Source organism: Nannospalax galili, unplaced genomic scaffold, assembly GCF_000622305.1.
Source record: "Nannospalax galili isolate Female #2095 unplaced genomic scaffold, S.galili_v1.0 scaffold290, whole genome shotgun sequence".
NCBI lineage: Eukaryota > Metazoa > Chordata > Mammalia > Rodentia > Spalacidae > Nannospalax > Nannospalax galili.
In genome coordinates this window covers 6,965,857-6,985,777 of record NW_008331486.1, presented here as the reverse complement: position 1 = coordinate 6,985,777, position 19,921 = coordinate 6,965,857, and the positions used below count along the sequence as shown (strand labels likewise).

The 19,921-nt window shown below is 49.7% G+C and overlaps 1 protein-coding gene across 1 annotated transcript in view; it reads left to right on the top strand.

The window, feature by feature from the left end:
• The window catches only part of Hmcn2 (hemicentin 2), a 173,908-nt gene that overhangs the window by 9,216 nt on the left and 144,771 nt on the right, over positions 1–19,921 (top strand). Inside the window, exons 2-4 of the mRNA XM_017796457.1 lie at positions 13,316–13,386; positions 15,504–15,662; positions 16,320–16,442. Coding sequence (XP_017651946.1) covers positions 13,316–13,386; positions 15,504–15,662; positions 16,320–16,442 — 353 coding nt within the window. The remainder of the gene's footprint in view (positions 1–13,315; positions 13,387–15,503; positions 15,663–16,319; positions 16,443–19,921) is intronic.

Below are 19,921 nucleotides of genomic sequence, written 5' to 3'. Positions count from 1 at the left end.
AAAATAAAATATAAAAAATAAATAAAATAAAATAGAAACCTTGTATTTTAAAGTAGTTTTAGGTTTGTAGAAAAACTGAGAAGATGGGCTGGAAAGATTGCCGATCAGTTAAGAGCACTTGCTGCTCTTGCAGAGGACCTAGGTTTGGCTCCCAGAACCCACCTGGTATAATTTCAGTTTCAGAGGATCTGACACCTTCTTCTGGCCTCCTCAGGTACCTGCACACATGTGCACATGCTAACATGCAGACACACACATAAAACATAAATAAAAATAAATCCTTTAAAAAATTAAGAAGGAAAGACATCTCCCATATACTATCCACCTCCATCCCCACATAGCTACACCTGTTACCAACATCCCCACCAGAGTGGTACCCTTGCTGCCAACGCACTGATGAATCAGCACCCAAACATCATTCTCCCCCAAAGTCAATGCTTTACATTAGAGTCACTCGATGTAGATCTGCAGACTTGTACAGACAGGCAATGACACATCCAGTACGATATGATCATATGGAGTATTTGCACTGCTCTTCTAGTCCTCTGATTTTTTTGGAAGTATGAAGGCAAGCTAAATTTTTTTTTCTGAATTTTTCTTCAGGAGGCCAAGCAGGAGCCAAAAGTGTTTGTTATGAAAATTGGAGCTTTGAATCTCATCTCTGTGAGAGACCATTATTGTGAGACCAAGCTGGACCAGCAATCAGGGGAGCATTTGAATCTCTGCTGCACTTGTACTTGCTCCATCATGGTGGTTTTTGTTGTTGTTGATGACCTTCCTACCTGAAGTGTGTTTGTACCCATGGGGACAGGGTCCGTTCTCTTGACTCTCCAAATGTCAACTTGGCATATCAGATACCCCGAAGTCACATAGTACCACAATGATAATAGGGATCCTGAGATAATAGCGATTGCAAAGCACAACAAAACTATCTGGCAAAGAAAGGGAGAGCCAGACTTAGATGTGCCTTACAAGGTATATTTATTATATTATTTATTTATTTATTTATTTAATGTATAAACTTGTGGGCACACTCACAGAGGTCAGAAGGCAACTTGCCAGAGTCAGTTCTTGCCTTCCAATATCTAGATCTTGGGGCTTGAACTCAGGTTGCCAGGCTTGGCAGCAAGTGCCTTTGCCTACCTAGTCATTTTGCCAGCCCCAGTGTTTCTAGATATAACTATCTTGTAGAGGTTAATTTCAGTTGTCCATTTGACTAGATGAAGAAACACCCAGGACATTAATGAGGCACACCTTTGGGTGTGTTTGTTGGGGAGGTTTTCAGAGAGGACTGACTGAGGGGGAGACCCACCCTGCATGTGGGCAGCATATCCCTTCAGCTCAGATCTCAGACTGAGTAAAAGAAGAAGCATGGGAAGCCAGTTGGGCAGAGCACTCCTCGTCCGTCACTTCCTGTCCCATAGTGCACACTTCCCACACCGTGAACTTCCTGGTGGGATGGACTCCAGTCTCTTAAACCATGAGCCCAGATACACCCTTTTTTCCTTACGTTGCTTCTGGTAGGTGTTTTATCCCAGCAACAAGAAAAGTAACCAACACACAGCTGTATCTATAGCAAGGAAAACATGCTATCATAGCAATGTCTCCAACGCTAAATTATTACCACATGGAGCTGAGTCGAACATAAGTGGCTTATCTCTAACTTCTTGTTCCAATAGTGACAAACCTGGCTTTCTGTGCTAGTGTGTGTGTAGAGATTGTTTCAGACCGGTTAACCCATAACCCCATGGGAAACAGCTTTATTAACTAGGGCTGAGCTGAGCAGGGTCTCCAGTAGCCTGGGCTGCCCTTGGACCTGCTGCGTAGTTGAGGGTGATCTTGATCTTCCGACCCTCCTGTCTCTACTCCCAGAGTATCTTTTTGGGTCTTCTAGACTCCATTCATTTCCCAAGTTACTTAAATTAGCACCTTAGTCTATTTTAAAATTTCATTTTTAAATTTTTTGGTACTGGAGATGGACCCAGAACTTCATTTATCCTTGCTGTTGTGTTGAGTCTCATGTAGCCTAGGCTAGCCTCCATCTCCCTGTGTATTGGAGGATGACCTTGAACTCCTGATTCCCTTGTTTCTGAGTGCTGGGATTACAAGGAGCCCCACCATGCCTGTCCTCCATGCCTGCTAAGCATAAACTCTGCATCCCAAGCCCTTCACATTTTTTTTTTTCGGTCTTTTTGAGACAGGGTCTCCCTGTAGCCCCAGCTGTCCTGGAACTCACTACGTAGACCAGGCTGGCCTTGAACTCACAGAGATTCGCCTGCCTCTGCCTCCGAGTGCTGGGATTACAGGCATGTGCCACCACGCCCGGCAGCCCCTCACCTTTTAGTTAATATTCATTTAAAAATATTCTGGAATATTTCTTCTTTTGGATGAAGTATTAGTTAATAGAAAATCTCTATTCACTTCTCAAAAAGTTTGACTGTGATTTTGCTTGGAATTTTGTTACATTTTGAACTGGATAATAATTATCATTTAAAGAATTCACCTCCCCTAGGGCCTGCCCCTTCCTCTGTTCATATGCTGCCTTTAGCCAAGATTTTTAATGTTTTCCCTCCAAGTTCCATTCATTTCTTTTAAGATAGTTTCTGAATCCCTTCTATTTTTTTGTGTGTGTTACAGTTTTGACCTGAATGTTTTTATCTAAGTCATTTGTTTTGCAAGTCAGTATCGCCAGGGTGTTGGAGAGCAATTTGTTTTCATACATTTATTTTCTTTCTAACTTTTAAAAATTTAACATTTTTTTGATCTATTTGTTTTTATTTTATGTGTATGGGTATTTTGCCTACATATATGTAAGTACACCCATGTTGTTTAATGCTCAAGGAGACCAGAAGAGGGCACTGGATCTCCTGGAACTGGAGTTACAGATGGCTGTCAGCCACCATGTGGGTGCTGGGAATCGAATCCAGTCCTCTGCAAAAGCAGCCAGTGCTTGTAACTTTTAACTCCGAGTCACTTCTCCGGTCCCTGAAGTTTTTTCTTTAAATGAATATTTTTGTAGTGTCTTGGGTTTCCAGGGTTGATAGACACATTGTGTCTAATTCCAGTCTTTCTTTCCCATCAGCCACTTAGCTTGTCTCAAATGCCTTGTATCACGGATCTGTTGGAATTTCAGAACAGTGCCAAAGAGAGGTGGTGACGGGACGTCTTTCCTGTCCTGTCTTGTTTCTGATGTGGTGTCATTTACTGAGTCTTTCTTTTAGTGGGTGGTTATTGTTTCTTGGTACTGGAGATCAGACCTGGGGCTTTCTACATGGTAAACATGAACTCAAACCCAGAGCTACATCCCAAGTCATAGAATGCTGGCTCTGGACTTGAGTTTTATTTTTTTAATCATTAAGTGAAGGATGACACTTTTATTTCCAATACCCCAAGCCAAAAATCACAGAATTCAAACTAAAAGAAACACCTAATAAATAAAAAGCAAAAACAAAATAAAAAGCAAAATAACACAATGGTGGGGCTGGAGGATGTGGCTCAGTTGGTAGAGCTCTTGCCTAGCATGCATGAAGCCCTGGGTTCCATCCCCAGCACCACATAGAACTGGGAGCACCTGGGAGGTGGAGGCAGAAAGTTCAGAAGATCAAGGTCATCCTCCACTACTGAGGGAATTTGAAGCTAGCCTAGGCTACACGAGTCCCCCATCTCAGAAGAAAAGAGGGGCTGGAGAGATGGGTCAGTGGTTAAGAGCACTGGCTACTCTTGCAGAAGGACCCAGGTTTGGTTCCCAGCACCCACATGGTGGCTAACACCATCTATAACTCCAGTTCCAGGGGATCTGACACCCTCTTCTGACTGCCATGGTCATTGCAGGCCATGGTGTACTCACATACATACAGGCAATATGCTCATACACATAAAATAAATAAATAAACAAAATGTTTTAAAAATAAAAGAAAACAAACAAGCCAGGTGTGGTGGCACACTCCTTTAGTCCCAGCACTTGGGAGGCAGAGGCAGGTGGATCTCTGTGAGTTCAAGGGCAGCTTGTTCTACATAGTGAGTTCAGGTCAGCTGGGACTACAGGGAGACCCTGTCTCAAAAAGACCAAAAAAAAGAGAGAACAAACAAAGACACAAATCCCAGATCCTTCCTGGGTTTGGGGAGTGGGTGCTGATTTTAGCAGGTGACTTCTGGCTTTTGCTGAGATACTTCCAAGTTCCTTTTCCCATTGACCTATGAATGTAACCCCTTCTCTTTGTATTGTTCCCACATCCCTCCATTAAGTCTTGATGGTCATGGTAGATTATTCTTTAACACACAGCTGGTTTCTCATTCCCGTTTCTGGGGCGGGAGATTTGCGTTTGAGTTCAGTATGTTCAGAGTCTGGGAAGCCTTTCCTGCTGTTTGTCAAGCTTTGGCTCTGGGTTTAGGTCTTCCAGTTAATAATTTGTTTCCTTCAAAAACTGCCAAATTGGGGTTGGGGGTGGAGCTCACACTTAGCACACACAGGCCCTGGGTTCCATCCCTAGCACCAAAATCCAAAAGCCAAAGTTAATACATATTTAGAAAATGTTCTGATACTACAACTCTCATGAAATGCAAACGTTGAATATTTTGTTGCCCTTCCAGGTTCTGTGTGTATGTGCATGTGTGCATACGTGTGTAACATGTATGCATCCAACCAACAGATACGTATACACTCTTTTTAACGTGTGTGTGTGTGTGTGTGTGTGTGTGTGTGTGTGTGTGTGAATGTGGTGGTCAAAGGACAGCTTTAGGAGTCCATTCTCTCCTTCCACCATGTGAGTCCCAGGAGTCGAACTTGGGCCATCAGGCTTGGTGGCAAGTGCCTTTACCCATTGAATTGTCTCGGTGGCCTTATTCATTTTCTAAACTTTGGTGTTGGATATGAATTCAGAATTTTTCACCTGTAACTCTGCATGTCTCTGGAGAATTTCTTACAGTATTCATTGTGCTTTTAGGTTCTTAAATGTTAGAAACCACAGGAATCGATATCAAGCTTTGAAGCCTCAGTTGCCATTGGCCAGTATGGATGAAAACGCCATGGACGCCAACATGGATGAGTTGCTGGACTTGTGTACTGGAAAGTTTGCATCTCAGGCAGAAAAATGTCAACCTCAGAAGAATGAACCACCAGCCCCTCTTAATTTGTATTTGTTATTTTTATTTTATGTGTGTAAGTGTTTTGCCTGCATGTAAGTGCACCACATGTGTGCAAGGCCTGCAGAAGCCAGAAGAGGGCGTCAGATCTCTGAAACTGGAGTCACAGGTCCTCTGGAAGAGCAGCAAGTGCTCTTAATTGTCGAGCCATCTCTCTGGCCCCCAATCTTAACGATTAAAGTTACAGCACACGGAGTGTTTTGCAGCGACCATGTGATGCTGTACCATACTCTTGTCCCGTGTTGGGAATCGTTTTTGACGGCTGCAGAGAAAACCTCAGGGAAAACGCTCTTCATTTACTCAGCCGTCCCCACCATACAAAGCAGGTTGCTGTCAGTTCCTCTGCAGTAAACCAGTGGGACTGAGTTTCACCTGTGTTCTCACTAGCCACTTCCCTTTCAGAGCGCTAAAAGAATGTATCGCGGGGCTGGAGAGACGGCTCAGGGGTTTAGAGTGCTGACGGCTCTTGCAGAGGACCCGGGTTCGATCCCAGCACCCACATGGCGGCTACAAACCATCCTTAACTCCAGTTCCAGCGGACTCCGCAGCCCTCTTCTGACCTCTGCGGCATTGCACGGCACGGGCGCCCTCACATACATGCAGGCAACACATTCATACACATAAAATCAAAATAATAAATAAAATATTTTAAAAGAATGTATTCCTAAGTTGATAGGTGACAGATGGTGCCATATTATCTAAAGGACGATGTGGTGGTGGGGCAGGAGGCACTGAGGATGCAGGGAATTGGAAAATATGCTTCAGTCCTCAGAACTAGTCACAGCTGGACAGCTTGTGCTTCCGCCGCATGTGTGGGAGCTACGTGTGTGTGTGTGTGTGTGTGTGTGTGTATGGTCTTTACCGCCCCACCCCCAACCAGCGACTTTGCTATTAACCAGCTTCTCACTTGAAGTAAAAAATAATTAGTACTCACCCCCTTGACCTGCTGGTCTTCACTCTCTTAGTGTGACAGTCCTCTCCCCTCTTAGCCCAGGAGACCCCCCCCATTTAGCCTGGTAATCCCCCCACCTGAGGCCAGGAGTCTTCCCTCCCTTAGCTCAGGAACCACCCCACCCCCCCAGCCCAGCAGTCCTCCCTCCCTTGTCTGACTCCAGGCGCCTTTCCACATAGACTGGAGAGCCAGGCACCTGTGGGCTGTCAGCCACATCATCCTGACTTGGAATCACATATTGAGGAAGTGAATCTTGAGCACATCCTGGGGACCAGCCTGGCTCATGTCATGTCAGCCAGACAGGAGTGACCTGGCTGAACCAAACACTGCCTTGTCGAGAGGTTTTCCAGGCTTGAGCTTTGCAAGGGAAGGATGCCAGAGAGGAGAGGATGGGCTGAGCATCTGGGGGTGGGGGAGCAGTGCGAGGCAACCAGGGTCTGACAGTGGAGGCACCCTGAGGGACTGGGGTGTAGGACTGGGTCATCCTCCTTGGGATCCTGACACACTTGTTATCTTCTTACCCAGGCCAGGCAAGGTGCCAGTTTGCCATGACACCTCAGTGTGGCCAGAAAGGCCCAGAGCACAGCATTTCTGGGCCTGTAGAAGTTACTCCTGCTTTGGCATTCCTGAGTTGAGGTGCCGGCTGGGTGGATAAGGGTCAGGTAGAAGTGGGAACAGCATCCCAGGCACAGGGAACAGCAGAGACAGAAGCTCTGAGGCCAGCAGGGTGGCAGCTCCAGCACATCTTGAATGAATAGCACAGAGCGAGCTGGGATCCACTGGTGCTCAAGGAAAGCGACCCTGGTGTCGAGGACATTTGACTTCTGGACGCCTGGACACCGAGGAGGGCCTAGGAACGTTCTAGGACCATTTTGACTCTTTGGATAGAGCCACCTGCCCAGTAGTTCCTGTCTTATTTTCATTTGGGGAGATCCTCAAGGGCATCACCGTGACTCAGGCTGGGTGTCACTTTCTTGAGCCCCTGCCTCCTAGAGATGGGACAATTGAGTCCTGAACAGGGTGGGTAATTTGCCCATGGTGATGGCAGGGTGGGGGACCCAATGAGATCACTGCAAGTGGGGGAGGGGTGTGTAGCTCAGAATTGACTCTAGGACTCAAGTGCCACCTGGAGAAGGGAGGGGACGGAGGTAGACTCAGGCTGGGTGTCACTTTCTTGAGCCCCTGCCTCCTAGAGATGGGACAATTGAGTCCTGAACAGGGTGGGTAATTTGCCCATGGTGATGGCAGGGTGGGGGACCCAATGAGATCACTGCAAGTGGGGGAGGGGTGTGTAGCTCAGAGTTGACTCTAGGACTCAAGTGCCACCTGGAGAAGGGAGGGGACGGGGGTAGGACAGATCCTGGAAGAGTCCTTGACAAGAGGGAGAGATCATTACAACTGGACTCCAAAGGGCCCAGCCGCGGTCCTGACCATCTGCATTGGGACCGATGGGGCCAGGCAAGGGGCGGTCACAGCACCTGGACTGTGTATGCCCCGCACATGCTCCAAAGGGCTGCTGCCCTTCCTTCCGTGCTAAGTGGAAGATCCCTCCTGCGGAGCAATGGACCTGGGCCAGGTTCTTGGGGCTCAGATGAGGGAGGGTAGCTGAGGGGAGCCAAGGTCACCAGCTTAATCATCTCCATGGCTGGCATGCCCAGCATTAAGGGGCTGCACGCCACATCTGCCCAGCTGTTTGGCAGATGCCCCCCTTTGGTCACGAATCCTCTTCCCCTCCAGGAGCCGTGAGGCCCAGGGAGTGAGCTCTGAGAGTCTGCAGCCCGGTTGACAGCCTGGAGCCGGGGTCAGACTGATTCAGATCCCGGCTGCATCATCCTGCTCCTTAGTCGTAATTCCTCGGTTGGGTCATTTTGTCTTCCAGGGCCTCAATTCTGTCATCATTAAAGTTGGGGGATAATATTAATGGTAGACTCCATTGTGTTGGGGATGGGGCTCAGTGGGTAGAGCGTTTGCCTAGCGTGCACACAGCCCTCAGCTCCATCGCCAGCACTGCAAAATCTGAGTTAGGTGGTGCATGCTTACAATCCCAGCACTCAGGGGGTGGAGGCAGAAGTGGATCAGGAGTTCAAGGTCATCCTTGGCTACATAATGAGTTCAAAGCCCACCTAGGCTACCTGTGGCCACATCTCAAAAGAGAAAAGCCAAACCAAAACAAAACACCCACTCCAACAAAACCCCATGATTGTTAATACCACTGCCATGGCTATGTCCCCCAAAAGCTGATGTTGGGGAAACTTAATTCCCTGATGTGGTAATGTGGGGTAAAGGAGAGTTAGGTAGTAAGGCTTCACCCTCAGAAATGAGTTAATGCTGCTTTTGCTGGACTGAGTTAGTTCTAGGAAGGCACTCCCTGTCTGGAGTGTGGGCTCCTCTGGGGCACCCGTCCTCATGCAAATCTCTCTACGTGGTGTGCTCTCCTTCTGTCACGTGACGCTCCCAGAGCCCCAGCAGATGCTGTGCCATGCTCCTGGACTCTTTAGCCTCCGACCCGTGAGCCAAATACACTGTTCTCGATAAATCAGCTAGTGTCAGATGTTCTGGGGCAGCAACAGGAGAATGAACCCAGGCAAATCGGTGACTGCACCTTCCCTGTGTCAGGAGGGGCGTGTGAGGTGGGTGGGGCCTCTTATCCAGAGTCAGCTGTTCCTAGCAAGGTAAAGTGGGGAGAAGGAGGGAACCTAATGACTCCTCCCACAGGTGAATTCTCAGAGAAACAAGCCCAATGGCCTCCCCTGTATGACTCCTCACTCTGGGTCCTGCTGGAAGCCGGGTCTGGAGTGGCCACCCTGCCCAGCGCTCCCTGTGCTGTGTCTCAGGGATGACAAGAGAAGGCACGAGCAGCCTTCACTAATTATGGGGTGGTATCCATCTCTGTTGCTGCTGGAACAGCTGCTGGGTGGGCCGCAGGTAATCCCTGGGCACCCAGCCCCTCCCTGGCATCTTGGGAAGTGATCTTGCCCTAGAACATCTTGGTCTCCCAGAGGCACCTTCTTCTGCAGGGTGGACTCTCCCAGAACGTGGGCAGTGAAAGGCAGAGCCTTAGATGTTGGGCCCAGGAAGCTCACCCTACAACCCAGGCCTACCCAGGCTATGGGATTCTCATTCTAGTAAAGTGGTTAAAAACAAACAGGGTTGGGGAGATGGCTCACCGGCAAAGAGCTCTTGCTGCTCTTGCAGAGGACTGGAGTTCCGTTCCCAGTTCACACATCTGATGGCTCATAATCTCTTATAACTCTAGCTCCAGGAGATCTGATGCCCTATTCTGGCTTCTGCAGGTACCCACAAACATGTGGCATATAAATAAAATTGTATCTTTAAACAAACAAATGACTGAAGGGACAGTTCAATGGATAATAGTTCTTGCTGTGCAAATGTAAGGACCAGAGTTCACATCTCCAGCACCCATGTAAATGCTGGGTGGGTGTGGCAGCCCACCTGTAATTCCAGCGCACAGAGGGCAGAGAGGAGATCCTCAGAGCAAGCTGGCTAGGTAGACTAGCTGAATCAGTGAGCTCTGGGTTCGATTGAGAGACCCTGCCTCAATCTATAAGGCGAAGAGCTATCAAGGGAGACAGCCAAGGTTGATCTGTACTCTCTACACACATGCACACATATGTGCACCCAGACACATATGAACAAGCGCACACACATGCATACCACGCACATACATATACAAAGGAAGAAAAGAGAGAGAAAGCATTACTTAAAAAAAACAAAGGCCAGTGAGCCGGCTCGGTGGGCAAAGGCATTTGACACCAAGCCTGATGACCGAGTTCGATCCCTAAGGATCCACATGGTGGAAGGAGAGAACCAACTCCTGCAAGTTGTCTTCTGACCTCCGCATGCATGCGGTGGCACACATGCACACATAATAAATAAATAAATATAAAAAACCAAACAGATAGAGAAAAAAGGGAAAAAAGCATTAGAGGAAATCACTATAGATGACCGACATTCGATCTTGCCAAATAGAACCACGAAAAAAAATCAACCCCCCACTTGCTATTTGGAAGGAGGAGGCAAGTTGTCTTCTGACCTCCGCATGCATGCGGTGGCACACATGCACACATAATAAATAAATAAATATAAAAAACCAAACAGATAGAGAAAAAAGGGAAAAAAGCATTAGAGGAAATCACTATAGATGACCGACATTTGATCTTGCCAAATAGAACCACGAAAAAAAATCAACCCCTCACTTGCTATTTGGAAGGAGGAACAATCCCCACCCCCACCCCAGGAGGATGCACAGAGCCCCGAGCAGGGGCTGCTGGCCTGGCTTCTCATGTGGTCAGGAGTGGACTCATAGGAAGTCACTGCCTCTGTATGCAGTATTACCTTTGGAGAATTGAACCCAGGGCCTTGATCACGCTAGGTAGGTGCCCTACCCCTGAGCTACATCCCCAGCCTCTGTTGCAAAATCTTTTCAGGTGCCTCTGCTGAAGGCCTAGACAGTGGAAATATAGCCTAAGGCTGCGGGGCAAGCTGCTTCTGTGGGTAAAAAATGGGAAACAGAGTAGCGTGGGGTGGGCCAAGGCCATTCTTAGACATTTATACAAAGCAAATACTTTGTAGTCATTAAAAATGACGTTAGAGGCACTGGGGAGACTGCTCAGTGGTTAAGAGTACAAGTTGCTCTAGCAGAGGACCCGGCTTTGGTTCCAGTACCACTGTGACAGCTAACAACCATCTGTAACTCCAGTTCTGGGAGTTATAGACTGACTCCCTCTTCTGGCCTCTGCAGGCATTGCATGACACAGGTATATACATACATAGGCAAAACACTCATACGGGGCTGGCTATTGGGTAGGAAGGATGATGTTTTGATAAGCCTTGGAGAAATCAAGGCTTAGGATTGAACTGAGCTCTGAGAGGTCCTGTGGCAGGAAGCCAGTCATATCTGTGTGAGGTTGTCAGCTGAGGGTGTTGATACTAGACTGAAGCTGATCTGTTAGGGTAGAGTGCAGAGAAAAAGATGCAGACAGGAAGACTGGACAGAGGCTGGAGCACAAGAGGGAGGTGTGGGACATGATAGATAGAGACCAGAGGGGCAGCAGGCCAGGAGAAGCTACGCTCTAATAAACCTAACCTTCCTTCTTGACAAATCAGCCAGTGTCAGGTGTTCTGTTATAACTACAGAAGCTGAACTAAGACAGTTGGTGGTAGCAGCCACAGCAGCCCTGAAGGCAGCTGGGTGGCATACGTGAAAGACGGCCAAGTTTGTGATCATTGGGGTGAATGTTGTCTTCTCTTCTTTATTTTTTAAAATTTATTTTTATTTTATGTGTATGAGTGTTTGCCTGCATGTATGTAAATGCTCTTATGCATACAGTGCTCACAGAGATCAGAAGAAGGTGTTGGATCCCCTGGAACTGGAGTTATAGATGGTTATTAGCTGCTATGTGGGGGCTGGGAACTGAACCTGGGTCCTCTACAAGAGCAGCCAGTGCTTTTAATTACTGAGCTATCTCTCCGGTCCCTGGCTTCCATTTTCTAAGCACTGAGGTCTGCTGCTTGTTGCCCAGTGTGGATGTTTTGTAGGGTGACTGGAATTTGGAATTCCTAAACCAAAAATAGTCCATCATTAGCATTCAATCAAGGACTCAAAATAAGTTGCTTTCTTAAGAAATCTGATGGCCACACCACCTTGCAAAATTCCGGTGGTGGACACAGCTGCATAGCCTGTGAGGGTTCCAGTCTCGTCACCAGGCACCATGGATGCGGAAATATTTTAAATCCACAGAATCTGGAATGAGCAAATCTTAGCTGTGTGCCCAGGACAACGATATACCGTGCAACTCCAACTCATGGTGGGATCCGGACCACAACTGTCCCCTCAGCTGTTCCCTTTGCCCCTTCTTACAACCCAAGTTCCTCCTCCACCCCACAGGCACTTCCTGTTCTGACTTCCTATAAATGGTTCTGTGTGGAATGTTGTGTTACTTTTCTGTTGTTGAGATAAAACACCATGACCCACAGCAACTTATTTTGGCTCATGGCTCTAGAGGGAGAGTGTGTTATGGGAGGGGTGGCTTGGCAGCAGGTGGCTTGAGCAGGAAGCTGAGAGCTCACATCTTCTATTGCAAACAGGAAGTAGGGAGAGCAAATTAGAAGCAGGGTGAGGTTATGAGCTCTCAAAGCCCGCCCCCAGTGACACACTCCCTCCAGCAAGGCCACATCTCCTGAAGATTCCATGACTTTCCAAATAGCCCCACCAACTGGATACTGAGGATTCAAATACCTGAGCCTAGGGCGACAGTTTTTCATTCAAACCACCACAAACATGTTCTCCCAACCCTGGTTTCCTTAGCACGGCATTGTGTGTGTAAGATCCGTCCATGATCTGGCCTGGCTTGGTAATTGCATCTGTTTGGGTTTTTTTTTTTGGCTGAGTCTGGGAACTGATCGCAGTTGTCCCCTTTTATCTGAAACCTCATTTTCTACACCTTCAGTTCTAGAAACAACTCCTAAGGTGCATGATGGAGCGTCACACCATCTTGTCCTGTCCTTTCTAGGAAACAAGTCATTATCCCTCTGTGCCCGCGGTATCCATGCTGTATACGTTGACTGCCCATTGGTCATTCTGTTGCTGTCTTAAGTTGTCAGTGGATTCAGTTAACAACCAGGATGGACTGTCTTGGTGAGGCAGTGTCTAGGGTTCAAGGACTTTACCTCCAATCTGGCCCCATGATTGCTGCCTACACGTGACCAGGAGCCTTTGCAAACACAAGTGTTTTCATGCTCTTGCGTAAATAGCTAAGGTGGGATGACTGATCTATGAGAGGCGCACATTTGGCCTTTCCGAAATGTGTCATCTTCCATAATGGTGGAGCGGTTTTTAGTTCCCACTGGCACTGGAGGGGCTGCCCAGCTGCCCCACGTCGCCTTCCGATGTCCGACACAGTCGATCTGTGGCTTTTCCTGGCGGCTCATTCCCGTGTACAGATGGAGTTTCCCGGAACCTTTGTGCTTAACGTTGGCTGTGTGCCGTGTGTTCCAGAATCCAGCATCTGTTTGCTGTTGTATGTTTTCCCAGCATCCCTTTCTCGCCAAGAATGAGAGTGGGTGGGATGGTAGAGTGGGGGGGCTTTTAGGGGAGGCTTGGACAGCTATTGGGACAAGGGACTAGGTTCCTTGGGTCTTGGAGCCCTGCTCAGAGCCCTGCCGGTAGCTGTGCCCATCTGGGTCTCTCTCTTCCCACAGATATTGGCCCGGTGACCCTCACGGCAGACCCAGTGGTGTTCCAGAGGGAGCTGAGAGAACTCTACGTTCAGGTGGGCTGTTTACCCTCTTTGTTTTTCTTGCCATTCATGACAGAGCCCAAGATCTTTGTCCCACCCAGGATGGCGGCCTCCTCCCTTCCTGCCCTCCCCCTCAGCTCAGCATGTGGCCTGTACCCCAGCTTTGGGCAATGGAGGCCTTACCCATGGAACTCTTTTCTTCATTCAATGAAGCAATCGACTTCCAGAGCCCCATGCTGGGGGCATGGTAGGTGCTATTTAGTGAATGAGTGAGGGGGAGATTTTGATCCCGTTGATGGTATGTATGGAAGCCCAAGAGCTTGAGAGACAACTCAGTTCGGTCCTCTAAGCCGCGCCTGAGCCTGAGTCACATGTCAACGGGTGTTTGGATGGCTCTTCCTCATGGAACACCTGGGTCTAGAATTTGTCCTTTCCCTGACTGCTGAGGCTCTCTGAGGCGGCCAGCTGTCTGAAAGCAGAGACTCCACAGGTGGGGGCTTCTCTGCTGGATCCTCCAGGGCCAGGATGGAGCCTCAGCACAGCACTGGATAACCATGAGTCCTTGGATGAGCCAGTGGAGGCTTGCTTCAAGGAGTCGGATTCCGCTGTCGCAGGCTGTTGCAAACATGTCCCTGTCACACAAAAGCTCAGCGCGCTGCGAGGCAGGGAGGGTGGGAGTCCTGGGGGACTGACACCAGGGCACGGAGGGCTGTAGAGGCAACTTCTGAGTCTGTCCTCTTGTTCCACTCACCCTACTCCAGTCTGCACCTTTACCCTTAAGCCTTGGCTGTAACAGGGCTGCTTGGGGCTGTCTACAGTGCCTCCCGACCCACCCTGGTAATTAAACACTTGGGAACTGGGGGAAATGGCTCAGTCGGTAGTGCCTGCCACACTGGCATCCATATAAAAAGCTGGGTTTAGCCTGGCCTGGTGGTGCACACTGTTAATCCCAGTACTTTGGAGTCAGAGCCAGGCTGATCTCTTGTGAGTTGAAGGCCACCTTGAAAGTCTCACCCTAGCCTAGATGGTGAGACTTTGCCTAAAAACAAACAAACAAACAAACAACAAACAAAGGGGATGGAGAGGCGGCTCAGCAGTTAAGAGCACTGGCTGCTTTTGCAGAGAACCAGGGTTCAGTTCCCAGCACCCACATGGCGCTCACCCTAGCCTAGATGGTGAGACTTTGCCTAAAAACAAACAAACAAACAACAAACAAAGGAGATGGAGAGGCGGCTCAGCAGTTAAGAACACTGGCTGCTTTTGCAGAGAACCAGGGTTCAGTTCCCAGCACCCACGTGGCAGCTCACAACCATCTATAACTCCAGTGCCAGGGAATCTAACACCTTCTTCTGGCCTCTGTGGGCGCTGACTGCCTGGGTGCACTTGCATACATGCGGCAACACACTCACACACATTTAAAAAAAACTAAATAAACAAAATTAAAACCAACAAATATGCGAAATGCTGGGCATGGTGATGAATGCTTGTGATCCCAGCACTGAGGAGGCAGAAACAGGAGGGTCCCTGGGGCTTGCTGTCTGGCCAGCCTAGCAGGGTCAGTGAGCTCTAGGTTCAGTGAGAGACCCTGCCTGAAAAAAATAAAGTGGGAAGAGATTGAGGAAGACACCCAAAGTTGAGCTGTGACCGCCATAGATACTCATCAACACAGGCATGAATACCCACACAGGTGTGCACGTACACACGTACAGACACACACACACACACACACACACACACACACACACTTGTACAGGGCTTGCTGGTACTTCAGCTGCTCCATCCCTGTATTCCACATGTTCCACAGGCTGGGACTGTAAATCACACAGGGAACAGAATGGATACCACTTTTTCCAGGGTCTCCCTGTAGCTCCAGTTGGCCTTGAACTCGCTAGGTAGACCAGACTGGTCTTGAACCCACAGAGATCCACCTGCCTCTGCCACCCAAGTGCTGGGACTAAAGGTGTGCGCCACCATGCCACAACAGGACAGGTGCTGGAAGGGCCAGTCTGGAACCACAGCCTAACCCTCGGATGGGAAACATTGGGGCGATTTGAGATGACTCCCAGCTTCCACTGGTGTTAGAGGTCTCTCTGGGCTGGTCCTGTGAGGAGGAGGTGGGTCACAGCCACTGACGTGTCCTGACCTTCCAGGGAGGTGGCGACTGCCCAGAGATGAGTGTTGGGGCCATCAAGGCTGCCGTGGAGGTTGCCAACCCCGGGTCCTTCATCTACGTCTTCTCGGATGCCCGCGCCAAGGACTACCACAGGAAGGAGGAGCTTCTGAGGCTCCTGCAGCTCAAGCAGTCGCAGGTGAGGGGCCGCTGTGGGGCCTGGGATGGGCGGCCACTTTGGGGCCAGAGGAGGCAGTGTTAGGCCCTACTGGAGCTTCTCTCCTGCAGCCCTGGGCCCAGCTCTGGGCTCCTGCCTCCCTGGTGAGGCTTGCTCTTGCTACAGACCCCATAACATCCTCATTTTACATTCTTTCGAAGTCTATGCAATCCTTCCCAGTACTGGCGTTGCCTCTGTCCTGGTTCCTGCAGCTCACTTACCCCTGTCCCTGTGTCAGAGTCATACATTGTGACTTCTGGCTCTTGCTTTTTTAATTTTTATTTTACTTATTTTTATTTTTTTATTTTATGTATATGAGTATATTGCTTGCAGGTATGCAAATGCACCCATGTGTGCAATGCCCACAGAAGTCAGAAGAGGGAGTCAGACTCCCTTGAAACTGGAGTTACAGATGGTTGTTAGCCACCATGTGGGCGCTGGGATTCGAACCTGGGTCCTCTGCTTTTGCAGTGCTCCAGTCCCTTGCATCAGTTCTTGATCCCCATCTCCGGGGCACTTTCACTGCTGCCATGGAAAGGGCCCTCCCCATGCCACTCCATCCTGGTTGGGGTTCTCTTATCCCTGATGGAGTAGGCAGCTCAGGAAGTCATAAGCCAGGCTTGTTTTGTCATCTTCCAGGTGGTTTTTGTGCTGACGGGGGACTGTGGTGACCGCACCCATCCTGGTTACCTGGCCTATGAGGAGATTGCCTCCACCAGCTCTGGGCAGGTGTTCCAGCTGGACAAGCAACAGGTGGCGGAGGTGAGCCCCTTCCCCGCAGAATGCCTGCTCTGAACTGCTCAGCAAGGATGTTGGGTCTTGTACACTGGGGCCTTTGCCTGGTGATTGAGCTGCTGAGCAGCACTGAATGCCCACTCCCAGGCTTTGCCTACTGAAGTCATCTCCACACCCCCAAGGCAGGTATTTGGGAGACACCACAAAGGTCAAGAGGCCGAGGCTTGAGAGGCACCCTGGGTTGCTGCCCTGGCCCCACAGTGGGGTCAGAGCCTGACAAACTCTGGCAAAAGGGTAAATGTGAGGTCACTTCAGATTCTAAGTCAGAGTCTGGGCCCTCACTGGAGGCTGGTGCGAGGGCACACCAAGTTGGGTCTGGGATGCTGGGAACTTTGTTTGGGACTCACTTGACTCCGTGGCCTCAGGTTCCAGAGTTGGATTCACTAAGCCCAGTGTTCACCAGGCATCTTCCCTGCTGTCCTGATACTGGCCAATTGCTGGCCACCTCTCCTCAGGTTCATGGGGTCCCAGTGCCTGCTGCCCTCCAGGAGGGAGGTATTGTCTCAGAGGCGGACTGTGACCTCCGGGACTGGTTTTGTGAGCTGTATATTTATGAGCTGAGAGGACCAGTCTCTGGGGCTGTGTTTAGATTAGCGTGCCTTGGCTCCCTGTTGACAGATGGCGTTTATGCTCCTCTGTGACATAGCAGGCTTTATTTTCTGGCTTGTCAGCCTCTCCTGGCGTTGAGCCCCACGTGAGGGTGGGAGACATTTCAGAGTGGTGGGACAGCTTGGTTCCTGCTTTGGGCGGAGACACTCAGTTCCACAGGGGCAAATCAGACCCAGAGAGGGAAGGCAGGTTGCTGAGGACTGCTCATGGACCCCTCGCTCCAGGCACGAAGACGAGCCCATCTCTTTTCTGCAGTGAGACTATTGCTTTGTAAGACCATCGGTGACTGGGTTAGGCTGCGCTGAGTGGTGGGTAGGATGTTCCTGGGTACGGAGCTCCTCATGATTTGGGTCTGGCCCCTCCCAGATGTTCCAGACACTCAGCAAGCCTGGGAAAGTGGCTGGGGCAGCCAAGGCTGTGGTCATCCCCTAGGGGAGTCAGGGTAGCGGGGCTTTAGCTGGGAGAAGCCCTCCACAGAAGTTTCAAAGACTCCCAACCTGTACATGTGAAGTGAGCCCTTTGTCCTTCCCAAAGTATATCCTGTGCAGCAACAGCGACGTGCTCTGCGTTCTCTGTTACACTCATTTATTAAGCACCTGCTGCATGTACCAGCAAAGACCAGGCAGCCACTTGGAGCCAAGGGGCTTTTAGAGTACTTAGCTCCTTCTGATTGTGAATTTGGCCTCACAGGTTGTAGGGGCCCCTTTGGGAGTTAGTTTCAGGGTAACTTAGGGAGGGTGAGGAGTCTTTTTGGCAAGGGACTTTGAGCTCTAACTCTCTGGCATAGACAGGAGACTATATTGGGGGCAAACAGTGTGGCCTTGGATTTGTCACAAGGTCTGCATTTCTTGTGGTGTGTGGATGTGTGGTGTACTGTATGTTCGCGTTCACTTGTAGGTGCACGTGCATGTGTGGATGTGGAGGCCAGAGGCTGACTGACCTTGGATGTCTTCCTTAATCTCTCTTCAGCTTGTTTTTTGAGACAAGGCCTTTCACTGAACTTGAAGCTCAGTATTTCAGCTAGATTGGCTGGCTGGTGAGCTCCAGGGATCTCCTACTGACCCCCAACCCTGGCTCTGGGTTATAGCTCTATACCACTGCTTCCAACTTTCATGTGGGTGCTGGATATTTGAACTCAGGTCCTCATGCTTGCACAGCAAGCACTTTTACCTTCTGAGCCATTTCTCCAGTTCCAAGGTGCACATTTTTTTTTTTTTTTTTTTTTTTTTTTAAAAAGGGTCTCCTTATAGCCCCAATTGGTCTGGAACTCGATATGTAGACCAGGCTGACCTTGATCTCACAGAGATCCACCTGCCTCTGCCTCCCAAGTACTGGGCTTAAAGTGTGCATTTTTAAAACTTTAAAAAAATTATTTATTTTTATTTTATGTGTATGCATGTATTGGCTGCATGTGGGTAAGTGCACCCGTGTCGTGCAATGCCTGCATGCAATGCCTGTGGAGGTCAGAAGAGGCTGTCGGATCCCCTGGGACTGGAGTTACCAACAGTTTTTAGCTGCCATGTGGGTGCTGGGATTCGAACCCGGATCTTCTGCAAGAACACGTGTTCTTAACCGCTGAGCCATCTCACCAGCCCCAAAGTGTGCGTTTTTAAATCAAGATCTGGATGGGACCAAGAATTCCCGTGCCCCAGAGTGCTACCCACAGGCTTGGCTCCATGCTCAGTAATCCGTGCTGCCGCTGGACCTGACAATGAGGGAGGGTGACAGGATGGAGACGGGAAAGAAGAGCTGGGCAACCCATCTGGGAAGTTGCCCTGTCTTTCCAGGAAAGCACTAAGCCTCTTGCTTTCCCCTGCATGGTACTGCCTTTACTCCCTACCACTCTCTCCAGCACGGCCAGTTCTGGGGGGCAGGACCTCTCCCTTGTCCAGCAGCAGCAAGTACAGCTGAAAAATTGCCTAAACTGTGCAAATCCACTAGTAGAGGGATGACCTGCCTTCTATGACCATGGGAGTGGGGAGGCTCCTACCTCTGATTAATAGATTAGGAAGAACCATCAATGACCTCATCTTAGACCCTTCCCAGCAGCACTCTGGGTGCTGGAATGGTTGAAGCTTTGGCTGCTGGGGCAAGATGCAGGCTACAGACCACAGCTTTGCCACCTGCCTGCAGGGGGACCTTGTGCCCAGTACTTACTCCATGAGGTGCAATTGCCCCCTGACTCCTATGTGCGTAGTTGTGCTGGCAGGATCCTCTGCCTTGCGAGATGGTAGCTAGGATGGAGGATGAGTGGATGTAGTGGTGCCAGGACCTGGGAAGACAGACTAAGCACCCCAGCCTTCTGGTGGGACTAGAGGTTTCTCCTGTTCCCCAGTCTATCAAAGCCCCCTATGGAGTAGGACTATTTTCTCAAAAGAGTCCTCAGCAAGGCAGAGCTGGGCAGAGCATCTGGGGAGCCCAGCTGGCAAAGTGCAGAGCCTTGGGATGGGGTGCTGCCTCTGTGGTTCCAGGCCGAGCCCTCAGTTTTCCAGTCTACAGCGATGAGCCCTCTTCATGCTCCTCCTTCTAATCCCCTCAACTGCCCTTGCTGTCAGAGTGTCTTGGGAGGGCCTCTGGGGATGATTTATCACCACCAAGGGCCCGGCAGCAGCCTTCTGGCCCTAGTGTAGCAAGGCCAGATTTTTTTCCTTCCTTCTCTATCAACGACCAGAGCCAGGGCCAGCACATGGCTGGCTCCCAGGCCCTGCCCCACAGACATCTGGAAGCCATCGGGCTCACCAAATAAACACTGTGCTTGCTTAATGAAGGCGCTGTGCTCTGAAGGTTCTGGAGCTCTGGAGGCATCACCAGGTCTAGAAGCCCTTGACCCTGAGCTT